The sequence below is a fragment of the Protopterus annectens genome, chromosome 1.part0 (genome assembly GCF_019279795.1).
Source record: "Protopterus annectens isolate FY-2018-M chromosome 1.part0, PAN1.0, whole genome shotgun sequence".
Lineage (NCBI taxonomy): Eukaryota > Metazoa > Chordata > Ceratodontiformes > Protopteridae > Protopterus > Protopterus annectens.
The window spans coordinates 384,474,789-384,497,056 of record NC_056725.1 but is presented as its reverse complement, the minus strand read 5'-3'; the positions used below and the strand labels follow the sequence as shown (position 1 = coordinate 384,497,056).

General features: G+C 40.3%; 1 protein-coding gene across 1 annotated transcript in view; it reads left to right on the top strand.

Moving 5' to 3' along the window:
- The window catches only part of TTC7A (tetratricopeptide repeat domain 7A), a 2,391,665-nt gene that overhangs the window by 309,210 nt on the left and 2,060,187 nt on the right, over positions 1-22,268 (top strand). The window contains exon 4 of the mRNA XM_044060227.1: positions 8,615-8,745. Within this exon, the coding sequence (XP_043916162.1) occupies positions 8,615-8,745 (131 nt within the window). The remainder of the gene's footprint in view (positions 1-8,614; positions 8,746-22,268) is intronic.

Below are 22,268 nucleotides of genomic sequence, written 5' to 3'. Positions count from 1 at the left end.
TACAAGTGATAGGTATGATGCCATCCAATGTTCACAAACTTTACTTCCCCATGTAATGTCTGTGTACTGATAGCATCAGACAGAGACAGCCCCAAAGGACATAGTTCATATTGCAGTAATGTCAAGTTAAATGTGGAACCTGTAGAATACAAACAAATGTGTAAAAAGATAAACATAACTGATATATCTGCATACTATTAATAATAAATGTACTCAAGCAGAACCTATGTGAGGTGTCCAGCAATGGCATTATTAGCTTATATGACTAATATCTGCTATGTACAGCTATGCATTGTACAAAATAACCTGCATGAAGCCCATTACTTACCTACTGTACACAAACCAGTCAACAGGACAATTATATGGACAGTTTCACAAGTAGAGCAGTAAGCAGGAATGCAGTTTCACTGATTTGTAATCATGACTCACACTACTAATTGAAATAATCTTTCCAACAAGAGCATGTACAAAAACATCCCACATTTTCTGATGTAGTACATAAGCATAAAATCAACATTGTGAGAAAGGGCAGGACACAGTCATCATCATTTGCACAGGGCGGGGATGGGGGGGCAGGAGGCCAAGGCTGACACCAAAGTAGTGAATGTGTGCGAGAAAGAAACATACATTCATTCATTTTTCAGGGCCATTAATAGTAGATATAACACAATTAACATTCATTAAGGTTTGCCTAGCTTACATGTGTGTGAATCAGTATGGGCATTTTTTGTGAAATGTGTGCGTGTCTCTGTGAACACAATCAAGCTCTGTGCTAGCACTATGTCCTGTCATGTCAGACAGGTATGAGCCATGCATGACAGAGTTGTAAGTTCAGTGCTTTCACTCCTGACCACACAAACTGCCTCTGGCAGGAGTTGCCACCCCACGTCCACATCCTTGGTTTGAAGTGGGAGTGCTGCCTGAACATGAGCAATGTCTGCTGGATGAGCTTTCTTCATTACTACCTCCAAGACCATGACCCTGTGTCCTACAATGTGTAGGTGTGGACACCTCAATCACTGAAGGAGCAGTGGAAGTAATGCCACTATGGGGCAGGATCTGGCATAGCCTCTTGGCTAACTCCAGAGAATGTTATGGCTCTATGGACACATGGATACCAACACACCCCCAGCAGATGTTACATCAGAGAGACTATCCAACCCAGTGTGTCACTTATCCTATCCAAAGAGTCACCCACATGGTTGAGGCAGTCATGCACATCAGAATGTGCCATGTTCAGGACTCGCATTATCTCTTTTGAGGCCCTGGTTGAACATGCCTGTGCCTTTACGACTGCCCTATGCATATGTCTGGTGGCACATAATGACATACCAGCATCAGGAGGAGGGTGGACAGTGGGCCTCCTCCAAGCACCTCTAGCAGCACTCCCATGTGGTACCACACCCTCACAATGACTACAGGCAGAGTCAGCCAGCTCTGCAACTGGAGTAAGCACACTACCTCGATCAGTCTGCCTTGTATCTGAGGACTCGGTGAAATGGGTATGCCTAGGCATACTGAATGTTTCCATAATAAGGCCAGGGGTGTGTGAGCCACAACCACAGTGTCAGATTGAACCACTGCACTCCTGACTGTGCCTGTATATTGCCACCATCACCATCACTCTGACTTCAGGTGGTATGAGCTTTACACTTCCACTGTCAGGGTCATCTGTGATAATAATCAACAAACACAAGAAGGAGAAAAATAGTGACTGGAAATAATCCAAACTGTGTTCTAAACACTCCTATTTCAGATGCTAAAACAATACGATAATTATTCTGTCCTCAGACTTGCATCTAACTAATGGGTATTATTAAGCAAAGAAAGTTTGTGCTTACCATGTGCAGGTGGTCTTTCAGATGGTAATTCTGATGTCTCTGGAAAAAGACGAAGGCAGTGGAAAGAAGGCTAATAAGCATCACAATGCAAATGACACAAGGACAAGAGAATAATGTCCTGCCTGTCTTCTCCTTAAGAAATATCTCGGAGTCAATAAGGTTGACCAGTTCCCCCAAACACAGTCTCTGTTGGACTGTGTCTCTTCAAAGCCACATGTCTCGATGTTTCAAGATATCTCCGAAGTATACAAGTATTAACACGTAAAGATGTCTAGAATGGCAGTAAATGCCTTGTATATAGAATACCTGGAAGTTGTTCTTGGGACATGCTTGGCCTGTCGTCCACATTAGTGCCACCTTCAAGGAGTCTGTGCGAACTCTCTGCTGAGCTGTCAGGACCTGTGACAGTGGACAGGAACTTCTGTTTCAGTGAGTGGTGGTTCGGTGGCAGGACCACCCCCATAGCCATCTTTTCAAGTGCAACTGCAGCTGTCTTCTTATGGGCCACTGTAATCACCTGATTATAGTTTCTGACATGGCTGCCCACTGCATTTATGTCAGCAACCACCTGCAGCCATATGCTTTTTCTGGCAGACATCATCACTGCCTTCTCAAGCAGGAAGGATCCATCGCAGTGTAAGGCTTGAATGATGACCTCATTCTCTGCATGGAACAGATTGGTCTGGGTGCCATAATCCTGCATGATGTGGAACAGAAAACACATTTGTAGTATATAGAGAAATTATTCCCCTCCAATAACATCTGTGCACCTATTGTCAACACAACACAATTGAACACACAATGCTCATTTAAGATTACACACAAACTAAGGGAGCCCCTACCCATCCCTCAAAAAAAATAAATTGTAATACATTAGCATTATGTCCATTGTGTTAACATTTATGTAAAGAGGACAGCAGTTGTATAACTGACTAACTACTGGATGGCAGTATAATCACTAAATAGGCAAGAATCCAAAGTAGAAATGCCAAGCAATTTTCATTGGTCTCTCCACTGTTGTCGAGGTCACCACTGCACATCTGAGAAGCCTAACATCTCTGTTCGCTACACATGTACAACCCTTTGCACTTGCTGATGGACACAATACAGTTGTCTGAACTAACTGGTAAAATTCCAAGAGCAAATGGTAACACGATACTGTGATGTAACCATACCATCTGTTAACAAACTTTGAAAGCAAAACAAGAAATGGCATACTTGCACTATGCCAACAGTGAATGAAAAAAATGCTTACAGATGAAAACAATTCTGTTTCATGTTGAAATACATTCCAAAGATGAACATGTAAACAGTTTATGAAGAGGACAAACACATCTTATGAAAAAATTAAATAATTGTAGAAAAATCTGAGTAAATACCAGTAACGTCCTGGCTATATCAAAAGAGTATCCCCCCTTCAGCTTTCAGAGATACTCCATTACATTTATGCTGTGTAGATTCAGTCCTCTAAGCACTGTGAAGATGTAAATGAGGCATTAAATCATTAGCATTCCCGAATAGCAAAATTCCCACTTGGTGTAGGGGAGGTAAACGTCATGTATGTAGCTAGACGATTGCATGCACATGCCTTAGGACTGCAGGGAGGAGCAATAACAATTGTTAGCTGCTAATGACTTGCAAGTGTTAATGATTACTGTGAGTACAGCTTAAAGCAAAACTCAAGAGACTGTTCTCCATGAAGTGGATGTATTCATGCAGACTAGACTTAAGAAAAAGTGTGGAAGCAACTTGAAAGCTATGAGAATAACTTTAATGACATTGATATTCTTTTAATAATAGCACAGTCTCCATCCTCTGCTTAAAAATTGTTCTGCAATGCTAATCCGCTATATTACACACTGAGACAGATACAAAGAAATGCATATGACATTGCATTTCTGTTAGTTAAGCTTAAATAAGGGGAAGATGCTCAGAAAGTAAAGAGAAGAAATAGTTGCAGTGTTCGCAACCTTACACTAATTTGGTGTGGACCTTTAGCATAAATATGTTGCCAATATCGCATTCATCTAGACATGTACAAGCAGATGAAAAAGGAACATTTTATGATCTTTCTTCTGGTGAATCTGCAATTTGATGGTCTGCTAAGTCAGATCTGTATGATATGTACATTTTCTGATTCCCACTGTAAGCCTGTGTTGGTGGCAAAGAGGGTATGAGAAACACAACTGAGTGTGTGTTGTTATTGCACTGTATTGAGGGTTAAAGTGCAGATAGTGTGCTGTTTGAGAGAGTTACTGCATATTTCCTGCACATATGATCAGGTTGTCAGACAAAGTAAGGAAATCTCCCAGTCCTGCATTTTCATTATTAGTCTGTGATTGCTACTACTGACAATTCTTTTTCTTTTATTGGGTTCATCATTTTCACTTGTTATGCCAAACTACACTTTCAGCTGGCAGCGTTTTGTGGCAGGGAATGAGAGTCCATTCCCTAAGATACAAACTGAGAAATTTAATTTGGAATGTCATCATTAGTGCATTTTACAGCGGCAAACGTGCACTTTGAAAAGGCACTCTGAACAGCATTAAGTGAATAAATTTACACCTCACCGAAGTATCACTGCAGCACATGGTATAAATGCAATGAGTTTAAAGAAACAGGACAGATGATGCAGGGTTTGAATCCAACTTATATATATTTGTATTTTTAAGTGGATATAGAATAACTGTAGAATAATATGTTGTATATGAAATGCATTTGCTAAAGTAAATGTTCCATATCTTACCTGTAGTCCTTTTGAGCTGAGGTTGCAAAAATGTTGCTGTTGTCTTTATTAATAATAATAGTAGCAAGGGATTTTGTATCACATCACAGGTTGTACAGTATTATGACTTCAAAAGATTAACATGAGTACTGTGAACAGCTGTGTCATATATGCTGTATAAACTCTAAGAATCATACATCATCACAGTAAGAAGTACTTTTTAATGCCATTCTTTGTGTCCTGGCTAATTGTATGTAGTCTGCTAAGCACAACCTCCAACCATTGCCTGTATATCCCCTTTCTGAGCCATTGATACTACATGACATGCTGATGATGTGTGATTCACATGCTGCTTATAATGTTTGTATCAGGTGTGAAAATGCAAGATGTGTATTGGTAATGGTATAATTGTTGAATGGAAATACATGCCATGTCTGTCCTTGATTTTTGTGGTTTTGAAAATAATTTTTTTGTCTTTGCAATTTGCATGCTGCTTGTCAGAGGACAAACAGGACTCAAAGCTAAAGAAGAAGGGGATAAAGTTCATTTTCGGACTCTTCATTAATGCAAATACCCTTGGCACTGTTAAAGCGACATTTGTAGTGCTTGAGTGAAGTGCATCTACTATGTACCTATATCTCTGTGGCACAAACTATGAGTGCAATAACTCTGGACCAATAACAGAGTTCCTCTGGGGTTCAAATTCATATGTGAAGGAAATGTCAAGATTATTACTGAAAATATGTTTTACCTTCTTCACAACTACATATTGATTTTTTTCCTGTTTCTTGCCTTCTGCACTTGCTTGCTGCTGAGTGGTGTGCAATCAAACTTACTTGCTTAAGGAAATAAAGTGAAAAATTTTATTTGGGCAGCCTTCTGTAGAGTATAAGACTGAGCCTTGGAACAACTTAACCAAGACGGTCTTCAGTGCAGTGCTCTGTCTTTAGCATTTTTTCTGTGAATACCTGGCAAGAGCTGATAGGACTGGTGGAAGATATAATGGAAAGAGGCCTCAGTGCCTGATTCAGACATGTAGAAAAGGTGCTTAATCATATTGCAAATACAGCGCATCATTGAGCAGCACTGATAGAGGCAACTGAGACATGAGACAGTGATGACAGTTCTGAGGGTGAGGACTAGATTATCACTGTTCGTGAGCCTCCAATGTCTACCTATCCCCATCATAGTGTCCCCCAACCTTTTGTGTCCATCACCATCCCTGTCTGTTTTCTATGTCCTGTATGTCTGTGCCTGCTTCCTCACCTAATCTACCGACCTGACCCTCACATTCCTAAGCCTCTTTCCTAACATTCCTGTCTCTTTGAAAGTAAAGAAAAAAAGGCATTGGTCCCACAAAAAGACCTATACATAGCTCTCCAGTTCACCTATGTGTCTTTTTTCCCTTAATTATTTTTATTAAATCTGTGTGTCTTTTGACACACTTGATTTGGTAAAATTGGCTCTCCACCATTATTCTGTTTTTGGCACCTATCCTTGGTGTGATGACAGTACAAATTCACTAATTCTGTCTACAGTTCTATATTTATATTGTGAAGAAGTGGAATTCTATTGTTCTCTCCCACTACCTTCTTGCAGATTCCTCTTTTGTTTCCTGTGTCCTCCCCTCTACTTGCACCCTCCCCCTCATTTCACCACTTTCCTATCAACCCCTTTTTCACATGTTTAATCTGGTCAAAAAATCGAATCACACACAGTAAACATGGCCAGAAATAGCCCATAAGAAGGCCTTCACTTTTTGCCCTCAGCATTTGCATGGAATTTGGCATCACACACCAATGCCGAGTGACGGTTAATGGTTGTTCATGTCCTATGGCAAAACTTGGTCAGTTGTTGCATTACCCACAGTTATTTTATGGCATTTTAGTACTGTCTTTACTTTGCTGAAGGGTAATACCTCCATCTTCCATTGGATGAATAGGATATTACTGCCCCTTCATTAGTGTGATTATGAAATATGTGAAGTAGGATTTCCTTTTTGAAGTTTTTAGATAATGACCAGTTCTATAAACCTAATTTTGCTTCTTGACAGGGCTTCTAATCCAGCAGTAGGTGAAACTCTTCCTGTCTGTTTTTTTAATTCTCTTTCCTGTGTTTGTGCTGCCTATGTATCTGTCTGATCCCCTTCCAATTTACCAGTCGTAGTCCTCAGCATTTGCACAAGGTCTGGAAATTAGTAAGTGTAGTATGTAATGCTAAATGGCATTTCAAATGTTATTACAAAATTTGGTGATTTTTTTCCTTACACCACATTACTACAGTAAGCTTAGAGCAAATACCAATATGTTTACTGTGCTATAGGAAAAAATACTTAATGTGATATACTGTGATATAGCTAGTCTTCCATGTGTATCAGACTGCTGGATGTCATATAAGTGTAAGGGAGGCTACAGTTGATATAACTCTAATGAATAGTGCTGCCTACCTAATATTTTTATGTTGCAGTGTCTCTCACTGTTTGACTGAAATGTATTACAGTATGGGCTCCTCTGCGGTGAGGGAGGAAAATCTGCCTGTCTATAAAGTTTTATTTCTACTGCCTAAAGTTTAAATACTGAAATATGTTATACAGAAATGTAGTTTTCTCCAAGTTAATATTACTTGTGTAAGGGTGTGCTGTATCTATCAGCAGAACACCATCCTCATTTCAAAATCATATTTCCAATTTCCTACACCTTCTTCGATCACATGTATGTGGATGTATTGGTTATTGTCACTCCTCTGTGTTTCACAAGTGTGTGTGTCTCATCTATACAACATCATGTAAAATAGGTACATGTCAGTCTCAGTTCTGCAATAAACATTAATGACAGTATAGCTGATCTGAGTCAGCAGTATGCATTTATTATTGATCAGATGGTTGCACTTCATATCAATAAATGTGACTTTGCACCAAAACGTCAACATCACAATATCTTGTCTAACACAGAACAAGAAACTAAGCCTATGTACACTGCACTGTCATTCTATAAAACCTAGACTTGTTCAGTGGTGTTTGTGTTAAGTACTGTATCCTCTAGATTGTATAACTAGATAGGCAAGGTTTCTAATCCCACAGCAGTCTGTGTGTGTGTGTGTGTGTGTGTGTGTGTGTGTGTGTGTGTGTGTGTGTGTGTGTGTGTGTGTGTGTGTGTGTGTGTGTGTGTGTGTGTGTGTGTGTCTGTCTGGTGTGTATAGATAGAGCCTTGTAAATATGATCTTATGTATATATTGCTGACTTCAATGACCTAGCAGTTTGGAGAAACGTAAACTGGCAGGTTAGTCCACATCAGTGTCAGACCCTTCTCTCAACATCATCCTTAATAAAATGCACTCTCAAACTGTATAAGGGATCCGTTCCCAGCTGACATCTTTCTACTTCACTGTTTGCAAAAAGTTGTGATGTGCTATATATAAGGCTGATATTGATCTGAAGAAACAGATGCTGTTGATCTTCTGACGTAAAAATATAAGTAAAAAGTATGCAGGCATATCCTATTTGCAATATTTCCAGTGTGCCAGTGGAATGCCTTCCCTGAACAGTTGGGTTGCTTTCTATAGGAATAAATATATAACGTTTTAGAATATTGAAATTTTGTCGCCCTCACTCCATGTGACCAGTGAGGAAGTAATTGTTCTTGGCAATCTACTTCATTAGTGATAGTGGCTATAATAATTTGTTTGCCACCATTTAATTAGTGTGTAGCAGAGGTCAATATAATGCTTTCAGCTTGTCATACTGAGCATCCCTACCAGTCAGGTTTTAGTTCATACTAGCCATTTATGATTATGTAATATAATTAATAAATATTGAAGGGCCATATGACAGAAGGAGACTTCACTATGCAGATGACACACACAGATACATGAAATTTGTCCCAGTGTGCTACGTATGGTACCTTGTGCTCTGCTGGAGTAGTTTGTAGAGCTCCCACATACTAAGTCAAAGAAATAGATTTGTTCAGCTGTGCAGATTGTTGTAGCACATGGACTTGTACTGTAACTTTATTAAAACTAAATCTTGTCAATGTGCTAATTTTCTCTACAGGGCTTTCATTGGAACGCCAGCCTACATCCGTTGCCTCCCGCGTGCGTTTATTAGAACGAGATGAAGAAGTGCTTGTATGCTTTGAAAAGTCCTGCTATATTTCACTTGTTTACTTACAAGAATTAGAAAAGGTAACCATAGTTTTGGGCATTCCTCTGGTAATGCTTCTTAATGTTATGGTAACTACATTAAAAGTAATGGTTGTAATAACTGATACTTTAACTCCATGCACTAGGAAGAAGTCTTGAGTTGTTTACAAGAAGGGTGCTGAATGAAGATTTTGTTTCTTTCCTTTTTTTTTTCAAGGCAGAGCAATTTAAACTTGACCTAGACTGTTTACAACATTGTGATTTAACCTCTTAAAAATTTTCTAGCTGTGTGACTGTAGTGGCACTTCAGGAATACACAATAACTTGCCCTTTAGTTCCTCTATGCAGAAGTAATGTTGCAATTTCAGATTCACTGTTCCATGCTGTGTGGTGTTGTAGTGGATTGTTGGACTTTCAGACTTGAAGAATTTGGGCAATACCCAGGCTTGAAAAGGGGTTTGCTTAAAGCTAACTGCTCACAAGCTTAGAACCCTTGTCTTTCTGGATTCTTTGCTGCATAAGATTGAAGTGTTCAGTCCACTAAAAAGAGACAACTTGTTATCTTTATTTGCATCTTCCTCTTATAATCCTGTGTCTAATATTTTATTTTGTTTTATTTTTCCTTTGTTGACTGGGTTAGTCCCATTAGGTTTGTAGCCTCTTTTCAGAGGATATCTGAGGTGGTATTTATTCTAAAAGGGGAAATTTGCCCAGGGGAACTTCCACTACTAGTTAGCACTTTCGCAGTCTGCTAGTCCAACGAACATGTATGTGCATATATTCCAAGCCTAGCACTGAGGTGGCTGGGAGAAGGGTGCAAAATGGAAGAGGCAGAGTGAGAAGCTGAGGAAAATGCCAGCTGTGTAAAGGAGTTTGAACATGATATGGGAAAAAGATCAGAGATTTTTTTTTTATTTGGAGGATATTTTCTCCCCAAAAATATTTAGTTGTTCAACCATAGATGAGTGATGAAAAGAAGAAATTATGGTTACAACCCTACAGTTGGGAGGGTTGTGGGATGACATATTGGTGAATTTAATGAAAGAAAATGATCCAGATAGTGTAAATGAACTTTCATGGAGAGAAGAGGTGGAAAGGGTTTGAGATGGAGAAGGAGAGGAATTACAGAAAAAGCAGTGAAGGAGAAGACAGAGGAGAAACAGGAAGATAGGAGAACAGAGGATTCAGTAATACAGAAGTTTGTAGCACACATACAAGGTAAAGAAGAGAAGGAATGAGGCAGAAATGGGACATGGTAAGTGTTCCGTTAGGAATAAAAGCATTTATATTAATAAAAAAAATATGATGAAATTTTCTTTGAAACAGCTACAGGTTTAGAGACTTTTCTAGGAAACTATGAAAAGAAAAAGGACATATGTAAGGATATATATATCCATGGAATAGATATGTTAAGACTTTTTACCATGAAACACAAAAGAAAGTGAACATTCTATTCAGAACAGAGACTGAAAGAGAGAGTGTTAAAGATTATTTAATACAAAACTTTTGTAAAGAAGTTAAAGGTATTTCAAAGGTTTTAGATAATAGGGTATTATGGATAGGGAGCTGGGAATGCAGTATTATTTTGAATACTAGAAAATGATAAAATAATTTATATTCCTAGTATGATTACTCTAAAAGGAAACAGAGCTGTTGTAAGGTATGGAGGGCAACAAAAAAACATGATTTTTTTGTGGAAAAGAAGGTCGCATGGGCAGCAATGCAGACAATAGACAGGTATAGCAATGGGTGCTGCCTGCTCCTCGATTTTTGCCAATCTAGTTATGTCCCAATGGGAATACATTTACAAATTTTCATCCCCTTTCAAGGAGTTTTGGTCACTGTATGGTTGTTATATTGACAGTATTATAATTTTTGGACTGGTAGTTTAGAGAAGTTAAATGCATTTTTTTGACTATTTGAATGGTGCCACAGAATTTTTGATTTTTACTATGAATTTTTCCTTTAGCAAATCAATTACTTGGATTTAACAATTTCTAAAAATAGAGAAAGTTACTGCTTTGAATCCTATATATATATATATATATATATATATATATATATATATATATATATATATAAAGCCAACTTATTCCAGTTCCTTGTTACATTTTATCAGTTGGCACCTGATACATCAGAAGAAAGCATTAGTTAAGGGCTAGTTGTTTAGATTATCACATAAGATTTTGCAGGAGGAAATTTTTATATGAGAGAGTAGTAAACTTAAACAGATGCTTGAAGTACATGGCTACCCATACAGTTTTATCAGTGATATTTTTTACGAGATTAAGTGCCTGTGAGGATAGGCAAGGAAAATCTTAACCTATGTAACAATTTAGAGTCAGCTACTACAGCTAGATACAACAAGACAGTAATTCTCAATCTTGATTTCTTTGCCATCAGATCGGTGGTGGTCAAAACTGGAATATTTTTTTTAGCAAACAAGGAACAATTCCAGGCTTTGGGTTCTACCCTCAATTTTGATTTAAAACTTTGAAAGAAAAAAAGTGAGAACTACCCATGGTTGTTTTAGTATGAGGAAAGTAGGCAATGTAAGCGGTGCTGCCACATTTTAGAAGGGTCTTCTTTTTTTAATCATGGGTATGGCAAGATTAAATTGAGTCAAATATATCACTGTTTAAGTGGCAGTGCAGTATATGTGGCACAATACCAAAAGTGTGCCACTTTTATATTGAGAAAACTGAGAAACCTTGTAGGATAAGAATTTATCAACATATGTATGACATCATGAGGATGGATGAGCGTAATGCATTCTACAAACATATCAAGACCATGAGCTCCCACAGGTTTAAATTTTATGTTGTAGACATATTTTTGGATATGAGGGGTGGTCCTTTTAAGTAATTTTTTGGAACAAAAAGAACTAAGGTGGCAGCTCAAAACCAGTTCCACCAATGGTTGGGTTAGAATGATATGGTTTCTATCAGCAGCATTCTTTGTTTAAAAGCATTGTTCTTATTTGTAAGTTTTCTATATCAATTATGTTATGAACATTCTCTATATTGGTGATTTTTTACATAGTATATGGTTCATTTTTCTATTATTCTATATTATTCAGGTGCCCCCATTTAGTTACAATATACTTCCAGTAAATCATGTAGTATCTATGGAAGTTTTATTTACAGTTTGGGTTACACATTATGCCAGCTTCATGAGCTTTCTATTGTGATTTCAAGCTGATATTTAAAGTCTCAATATTTAATGCAAGTTTTATGTCCAGACATGACTTTATATTTATTGATTGCATGGCTTTTTAAGATTTGTATAATTACTGTATTATAGGCCAGTTATTGGCTTTTTTCAAATAATTGGTGTGGGCAGATTGGTCTTTTAATTGTTCAACATAATGTATTGTTTACATTTTTCATATTATGTTTGTCAGCTGATGTTTAACTAACTGATGTCAATTTTGAACAGTGGTATTCTGTGATCTTCCCTACGTGTGAAGGGTTTATTTGTCATAAATGAGTTGTGTTGCATGAACTCTTCATTGTGATGAAGTCCAGCTTGTAGGACGAAATTTCTTAATGTTTGGATATCAATAAAAAGAGAAGATAGGTCTTTCAGCTCTGAGGTTTCATCTTTATTTAAATTAAAACTAGATAAATCGGTCATTTATTTTATAAAATAATAAAATGCTATGGATCTTAAGTATTTGTCCCTTTTTATTTCTAATACTTTGTGTGTGTATTTATATATATATATATATATATATATATATATATATATGTATATATTTATTTATTTTTTTAATTTCCCTGAGCCATTTATGATTAGTCCTGCCATAGGCTGCTGGCTTCTGTCATTGCTTGCTAGTGCTGTGTTTACCTCCCCGGAAGCTTCCTACTGTACTGCATATCACCCAGCACATCTCCATTGAAAGGACAACCAAAATGGGACTTCAGAAGTGGTTTTAAACATACAGCCTTTCCCCAAGACTAAAAGCATCTTGCTAGTGCTGCATTTACCTCCCTGGTGCTACCTGCTGTACTGCATATAACCCAGGCACACCTCCCTTGAAAGACTTAAGAAGTGCTTTTAAACAAACAGCCTTTCTCCAAGACTAACAGCATCTTGCAAGTGCTGCGTTTATATCCCCGGGCGCTTCCTGCTGTACTGCATATCATCCAGGCACACCTCCCTTGAAAGGATAACCAAAACAGGATTTCAGAAATGCTTTTAAACATACGACCTTTCCCCAAGACCAACAGCATGTATGTAATGCAATTTGTTGGATATGTCCTACTGTTTTTGGTAAACAATAATTTAGTTTATTGCTTTGCCACGCATTCGCTAGCAGCCTGCTGTGGTCTACTTTCCTTCCCGATGATCTACTCACTTTCTTGCCCTTCTGGTCTTTCCAGGTTGTACTTTACAATTTTGCCACTAGATAGCAGTGTTTACCCACTCCCCATACTTAAACTTAACCTCTGCAGATGTTCTTCCTGTTTCACTGTTGCAGTCATTACATTTGGGCAATCTGCTGGCAGGTTGCCCTCAATCGGCCTGATTAACAAAGTCTTGGATCCTGCGTCGGTTGCTGTCCCTTCTTCCATGACATCAGGTCGTCAGGGGTATAAAACATGCAGCTGATGCCATTACATCAGTCTTTCTTGCCATGACCGAAGCAGAAGCAGTTCGCAAGTGCCGGTCGGCCGACTCCTGAAATTTTCGTTTTCGAGTTTTAGAACCGAAGTCTTCAACTTAAAGCTAAGTACCCCGTTGGGGAAACATTTTCTTGCTCCTTATCGATGTCAGTAAAAGTTAATAATTGCATTACTTGTGGGAAGCAAATACCTTATAAAGATTTTCATTTGTACTGAATTCCTTGCCTAGGCCCTGACCTTGCTGTCGATTTTGTGCTTTATTTAATCAGCGCACTATCCGTCATCGGTACATTTTTGCTCTAAATATTTTGGTTCTCGGTTTAATTATCCAGCAATGACTTTGGTTAGCCATCCGACTACTGGAATTCTGAAAAAATGCAAAGAAAAAGACAGAGACAGGCCGTCGAGGTCCAAAACTGCCGGCGACGCTTCTCCTGAGTCAGTCGTCAGTTCGCTGGTACTCAGTGAGGTGCTTTCACAGCCCCTGATACCCACTACCTCTGATTCGCAGGCCTCTACTGAGACCCATTCGGAGTCCGGTATGCCGCAAAATGCTTCACCTATGGAACACGCGGATGTCTCTACCTTGGATGAGTCCGGAGCCTCTGTGCAGGCACCGGCTTCTGAGGGTGTATTCAGGCCTACAGACTTGCATATTAAACTGACTCCACCTTCAATACTAAGGCCTAAATCTCGATCTATGTCTAAAAAAACGACGCCCAGGCCACATGTTCAGGCCCCTATGCCTAAAAAACAAATTATCAAAATGGCTGAAGAATTAATTACTCTAATCAGGGGTAGTCAACCCCCCTCCCTTCTAAGAGGCCTAGGGCTGAGCTTGACTATGAATCTTCTGATCAGGACTCTGTTATTTCTGACTCTTCTAATGGCGTGGATTTGTCCATACCTACTTATGAGGATTCTGATGCAGAGGATTCCATTCCCTCTGCTTCCCCCCCCTGAGGGCTTTTCTTTTGGGGAAACTTTACATACCTTAAGGCAGTATTTCTACTGGGTCAGGAATTTTCTGAATCCAAAAGAGGCTTAGGGAGTTCCTTCTTCTTCCTCAGCATAGGCCTTTGGCCATACTTCCTGTACTCAACATTGTTGATGTGTTTTCAGAATCCAGTATGGTCCCTGATTCCCTGCCTCCGCCTCCTAGTAAACCTGACAGATACTATAGGGTTCCTGACTCCCACAAATTCCTTTTCAAAAATCCTGTTGCGAACCCAGAAACTATATCTCAGGGGCCCAAGGGCATTAAGGCTTCTACTGCTAAAAATCCTACCACTTCTGATAGAGATTCCAGGGCGCTGGATAGATGGCTAAAAAAGTTTATACTTCTGCAACCTTGGCAATCAGAGCTTTAAACTGCCAATTTCATATGTTAAAATATCAGCAACATGTCATTGGGCTGCTTAAACAGAAAATGATGTTGATTTCTGACTAAGTGGAAAATAAAGATTTACAGGATTTATTGCATTCAGCTGAACAAGTTGGAAAACATACTTTGCAATGTGATTTTGATTCTTTAGAGGCCTCTTGCAGGGCTGCTGTTACTGGGTCTGTGCTTAAAATGCATGCTTGGCTTAAGGAGCAATCTCTGCCTGATCATGTTAAAGCAAAATTGTTGGATGCTCCTTTAAATCAGGACCGCCTGTTTGGCAATAAGACTGAAGAAGTTCTAAAAAAGATGGAAGATAAAGCTAAATCTATCCAAAATGTGAAAGATTTCTTACAAGTGCAACCTCTAAGATTTAGTAGGCACTGGCCTACTAAGAACTGGTCCTTTCCAGCTCCTTCCAGATCCACTCAAGTCAAACCCAGAAACACCAAAAGCACCAGGTTTCAGTCCCAAGGGACTCTCAGAACTAAGCAATGGGGTGCCTCCACTTCCAAATCTGGAAATAACAAGACCCCCCCCCCCATGGTAAACAGTCTTAATGACTTTCCTTTAAAATTACCAAGCACTTACCTTTCAGCCGTCCCTTTGTGGGGAAAGATTGCTCTTCATGCAAAAAACTGGCAACTCATAACCCAGGACAAATGGGTTTTAAATATAGTGTCCCAGGGATACAGATTTCATTTCCACACATTGCCAACTCCAAACGGATGGCCAGACCTGCCCCCAAATCAGTGGGCAGAGGCTCAGAAACAAGTACTTTCCCTCCTAAACATGGGGGCTATTCAACTAGTACCAAAAGAGGAAAAGGGACAAGGTTTCTATTCCAGACTTTTCCTGGTACCCAGAAAAGACAAATCATGGCATCCAATTCTGGACCTGTCTACTCTAAACACCTTTCTGGACATTCCAAAATTCAAGATGCTGACTCTTCACCAGTTACTTCCTATGCTAGGCAAGGATGCCTGGTTGGCAACTCTAGATTTGAAAGAAGCTTACGTGCATATCCCAATCAGGGAATCTTGCAGAAGATACCTACGCTTCAAAGCAGGCTACTTGCATTATCAGTTCTCTGCACTGCCCTTTGGCTTGTCTACTGCACCCAGGGTATTCACAAAGTGCCTGGCTCCAGTAATTGCATTTTGCAGGCAAAGAAATATTCAAATATATCCATACCTGGATGATTGTCTAATTCAGGCAGAAAACCAGGCCATACTTAAAAAGGGTTCTCACTTGTTTAGGGTACACCATAAACGAAAAGAAATGACAACTGGTACCCTCTCAGCAGATTACATTCCTGGGTGCAAGCTTGAATACAACTGCCCAGATGGCTTTCCTCACACTAGAAAAGCAAATTCATTTGGTAACTTACTTCAAACAGGTGGCCACAAAAACCCTGCTATCTGCAAGACAAATACTGCAAGCCTTGGGGTTCACAGCCTCCTGCATTCTTCTAATTCCATATGCAAGACTGCATATGAGGAAACTTCAGTGGTACTTAAAAAGTTTATGGAGTCAACATTGTCACAGCCTGGAAAAAATGATTACTATCATACCTTGCCTACGCCTAGAGTTGCTATGGTGGGCAGAAGCCTGCCACCAAGACAAGGGACTGCCATTCACACTACCCCCTGCCATCCAAACCCTAACTACAGACGCATCAGACTATGCATGGGGGGCTCATCTGGCAGGGATGTACATTCAGGGCAAATGGAGCCCAAATCAAATGCACCTACATATCAATCAAAAAGAAATGTTAGCTGTACAGACTGCTCTGACAGCCTTCAAAGGCTGCATTCATCCAGGACAACTACTGGTAAAGACGGACAACACCACTGTTACGTGGTACATAAACAAGCAGGGGGATACACATTCCTACACCCTCTGCAGACTAGCCATGACATTGTGGAATATGGCCTTGAGCTGCCAAGTGCAACTACAAGCTCAATTCCTGCCAGGAAAACTGAATATTCTGGCAGACGAACTAAGTGGAAATCTCATGGACCCACACGAATGGAGACTGGAACCATGGATTTTCAACATGTTGACACGCAAATGGGGTAGCCCAGACATAGATCTATTTGCCTCCCCTCAGAACTACCAGTTGGACAAATTTTGCACAAGAACTCCTCACAAAAAAGCCTGGAAAGTGGATGCTCTGTCCTTAGCTGGAAAAACCTATCAGTCTACACTTTTCCCCCTCTGCCTCTACTCCCCAAAGTTCTGCTAAAAGTCAAACAGGACAAACCAAAAATGATTTTGATTGCACCAGACTGGCAACACCAACACTGGTACCCACTCCTGCGCAGTGTGTCACAAATTTCTCCATGGCACCTGCCTGAGACACCTTCCTTACTGTCTCAGCAGGAGAACCAAATTCTGCACCCTCAGCTCCCAACATTGAAACTTGCAGCTTGGCTAATCACTTAAATTCACCCTTAAAATCACCCTTAGCATCCCTCAGCAAACCGGTGATGGATGTCATCTTGGAGGCGAGAAGACCTAGAAAATCTTATGCTGACAAATGGAAAAGATTCTGTGCCTGGAATCAGTCTCAAGGGATGAGCACAGCAGCGCCCAATTTACCTCAGATTTTGCAATACTTAACTGAGATGCTTCACAAGGGCCTGTCTTTTTCCTCCATTAAAATCCACACCTCATCCATTTCAGCTCATTACAACACAGAACCTCCCCTCTTCTCTCATCCTCTGCTCAAGCACTACCTCACATGAGCCAAAAACTTGAGACCACCCAGGAGAGCTCCAACCCCTGCCTGGGACCTTAACTTTGTATTAGAAAAACTCACTCTACCTCCTTTCAAGCCAGCTGCTACTGCAGACTTAAAATTTCTGTCTTGGAAAACAGCCTTCCTTTTAGCAATCACTTCAGCTAGAAGGATATCTGAATTACAGGCCCTTATGGCAGTGGAGCTTTTCATCATCTTTCATGCGGACAGGGTGTCACTCAGGACCAATCCATCCTTCATGCCCAAGGTGGTATCCAGTGTGGCTCTTAATAAGTCCATTCATTTGCCAACTTTCTTTCCCAATCCACAGAACAAGGGAGAGCGGATTCTGCATTCATTGGATGTGCACAGACAACTTAGATTCTACTTGGACAGGACTAAATCTCGAAGAAAATCTGAACAACTGCTGGTGGCATTTTCTGCAGGGGCAGAGGGGAAGGCTATTTCAAAACAAACCATTTCTAAATGGATAAGCCATTGCATTCATTTCTGCTATAAGCACCATGGAAAACCTATCCCCCAGGGGATCAGATCTCATTCCACCAGGGCTGCATCTACTTCTGCAGCCTTTCTCAGAGGTGTTCCTACCAGGATATTCTAGATGCTGCTACCTGGAGTTCAGTTCATACTTTCACCAAGCATGATCACTTACCAATTTTCTCTAAATCTAGAGCTGGCTTTGCCACTGCTGTTTTGCAGGGTCTTATAGCTGGTCTTACTGCTGTATAAATCCATCCTCCCAGCCATAGCTTTGTGAATCTACCCAAATGTAATGACTGCAACAGTGAAACACGAAGAACATAGTACAGTTGTGTACACTTACCATAAATGTAGATGTTGGAGTGTATTCACTGTTGCAGTCCAGGTTACCCTCCCTCCAGCCCTCTGTTTTTCTTTTACTATACCTCTACTTTCTTTTACTATGCTTAAAAGCCTTTTTGGTGTATTTGCTTTTGGTTGGAGGTATACCTTTGTGTTTTTAATTTTATTTTGCTCCCCATTTGGGGGGCACCTGATATCTGGGGCAAGAAAAACTGATGTAATGGCATCAGCTGCATGTTTTATATCCCTAACGACCTGACATCATGGAAGAAGGGACAGCAACTGACGCAGGACCCAAGACTTTGTTAATCAGGCCGACTGAGGGCAATCTGCCAGCAGATCACCCAAATGTAATAACTGCAACAGTGAATACACTCGAACATCTACATTTATGGTAAATGTACACAACTGTACTTTCTGTCTGTTTTAGTACTTAACCCCAGCATATTCCCTACCAGTCTAATAGTTTTACCTCTGGTCTGTCTGCATTTCATTTAGCCAGCATTTTCTTAACAAATTTCAGTTTAACCCTTGCTGTTCTGCATTTGACCCAGCAATTCCCTCCAAGCTTCCTCTCCAGCTCCATGCCTTTTCTCTGATACACTGATTGTTCTTGGTAAGCCACCTTCCTTCTCCTTGGCCCCATCTCTCTCAGCTTCCCTCATGCCTCGCACCCCCTTCCCCTTTCTGTTACCTTTTCCTCTCGCCTGCCCATCTCCCTGCCCCTCCCCTTTTTCTTACCTACTTTTCAACCCCATAGTATATATAGTGATGCTACTACCTGTGGTGCCATTTTTAAAATTCCCCTGAGCCATTTCTGATTAGTCCTGCCATAGGCTGCTGGGTTTGCTCGTCAGTGAGTGGTATTCTAACCCAGACTTGTATTGTTAACTATGAATAGCGACCTTTTTAAATATCTTTTCCTGTTTTAAGCTCTACACTATTTTGACTGGTTTTGGGGCTAGTTATGTGAATGTGCTTAATAGTGGTTATGCGTATTGCTCTGAATACATGCAACCAGCCACCATCATTGTATGGCTACAGCTATCTGCTTGTGTTACCTGTGTTCAAACCAGTGGTATTATTGCTGTATTTTAGTGTCAGAGGCTGTTTTAAGTGTTTAGCCCGTAAATCCTTTTATCATTTTGCTTAAGTGTGTTCTACTGTAATTGTAGTGTATAAATCAATGTTTTAATTGAGCTTTAAGTTGTAACCCTTCAATCCTACTGCATTTACTGTGCTATAACTGCTGCTGTGCTTTATTTTTGTAACCCTTCAATTACTGTTGTATTTACTTTATTGTAACTGCTGTAACAGCATAATTACAACTTTTTGTCAAGGTTCTGCTTCCCTTTGTCCTAGTTTTTCTTAATTCACTACCTTTATTTTCCCCTGTTACTTCACCCTCTACTGTACCTCTCTCTCCTCCTTTTTTCCCTCTGAATCACTTCCTATATGCACGCACATTCTCAGTATACTTAACCTTTGTCCATCCCCTACCAATTCTGTTGTACTACCTAGCTATTCTTCACCTCTTACTGGCATAACATTAAAAGTATTATATGTTTTTTCTCTCCTCTTCTTTTTTTTCTTTACGAATCACTTCCTATACACATGCACACTCTCAGTATACTTAACCTTTGCCCGTTCTCTACCAATTCTGTTGTACTACTTAGCTGTTCTTCTCCTTTTACTGGCATAACATTAAAAGCATTGTATATTTTATTTCTCTCCATTGTAGCTTGCTATTGCTGTAGCCGCGGTGGTGCAGTGGTAGCATTGTTGCCTCACAGCAAGAGGTTCTCCCATTCGATTCTTGGCTGGAGCTCCTTCTGTGTGGAGTCTGCATGTCCTCCCCGCGGTTGAGTGGCATTTGAAAGACATGTGTAGAATGAGTGTGCCTTTGTTGAAGGTTGGGCGTCGAGCTGGCTCCCGTAAAAAATGTACTGCCAATCATTGGGGACCGGGGTTCTGCTGTGGCGACCCCTAACTGGGAAAATCCAAAAGAAGAAGATGGCTTGCTAGTGCTGTGTTTACCTTGCCGGGCACTTCCTACTGTACTGCATGTCACCCAGGTATACCTTCCTTGAAAGAACAACCAAAATGGGACTTCAGAAGTGCTTTTAAACATACAGACTTTCCCCGAGACCAACAGCGTGTATGTAATGCAATCTGTTGTATATGTTCTACAGTTTTTGGCTATCAGTAACTTAGTTTAGTACTCCACCACGTGTTCACTAGCAGCCTACTGCATTCTACTTTCCTTCCTGATCTTTTACTCACTTTCTTGCCTGTTTCTGGTTTTTCCAAGCTGTACTTTACAATTTCGCCGCTAGGTGGCAGTATTTACCCACTCCCTGTGCTTAAACTTAACCTATGCAGTTCTATCTGTGTTAGTACTTCACCCCAGCACATTTCCTTCCAATCTAATAGGTTTTACCTCTGCTCTGTTTGCATTTGGCCAGCATTTTCTTTCCATATTTCAGTTTAACCCCTGCTGTTCTGCATTTAACCCAGCAATTCCCTCCTAGCTTCCTCTCCAGCTCCATACCTTTTCTCTGACAAACCGATTGTTTTTGGTAAGCCACCTTCCTTCTCCTTGGCTCTACCCACTCTGTTCACCCTCCGGCTTCACTCTGCTCCCTTACCTTGCTCCCAATTGCCACCCTGCCCGCGGCGCCACCTCTAAACTTATAGCCATAGAACCACTCCCACCCCTAAAGTATCCACTCACAAGCTCACAGCTCTGCCATCCCACCCATTCAATCCCCCCCACTTCCTGTAACCACCTCCCACTTTAGAACTAGCTTGACTAATAACCTACCCATTCTCCTCTCCACTCAACTACATATCCCTCCAGCTCTAAATACTGAAAAACCATCATGCCTCTAAAACCTACCTCCTTTGTACCTCTACCTCTTTTAATTCTCTTCCTATCCTACCTTCACCTTCTCACCAGTCTTCCGAATTCTAATCAGTATCCTAGTTTTCATACAACTTTTCCATACCCCATATATATCAAACACTCCACAACCATTATATCCCCCTATCTCTCTTTCTTCAATAACAGCCTCCTGTTCCCTTATAAACTCATTCCTGTCAACAGCCTCTCTATCCCAATCCCTAACAACACTACTACAACACAATACGTGACTCTCATACATGACACTAAGCACTCTAAATTCCTCTTTTCCCACATCTGTCAGCTTATTACCACGCTTCTCTCTGGTGACATTCACCATAACCTTGGCTCCTCTACCTCTCATCAGTCAAATTCACCCCCCTACCTTCTCCCCTCCTCATCTTGAAAATCCCTTCTTTTCACTATTTTGAAAACAAAATATGTAACAAAATTCCTAACTTCATGCCTGGCTTCATCATAACTACCCAGATATCCTGTCTGTCACTGAAACATGATTAAAGCCCCACGTAAAAGATCCCGAAATCACTTCCCCCAACTACAATATCATTAGAAAATGCAGGACCCTTTAAAAAGGTGGTGGAGTAGCTTTTCTCTACTCCTCCTCCCTTTTAGTAACTCCCTATACTAAATCCATACCTCAATTCACCAATGCTGAACTGACTCGGGCCCTCCTCAGATGAATATAAACAAACACATATGTATAGCCACTCTTTACATTCCCCCAGGTGACAATATCCCCATTCTTGAGGATATCCTCAACTGGTTCTCCTCTAACATTAACAATGAGACCATAATCCTGTGTGACGTTGATATTAACTGGACCAACATTCAATCTCCCACTTCCTCACAAAACCTAAACCTATACAACTTCTCACAACTAATTAACTCCACTACCAGGCCCTCCAAGCACTACTCCTCTGGTACTACTCTTGACTGGGTTCTTGTCTCTCACCCCCATTACATCTCTGATAGTGGTATCCTACCTGACTGTCTTAGTGATTGTCTTCCCCCTTTTGCTCGTCCCCTTCCCTCCTCCTTACAACT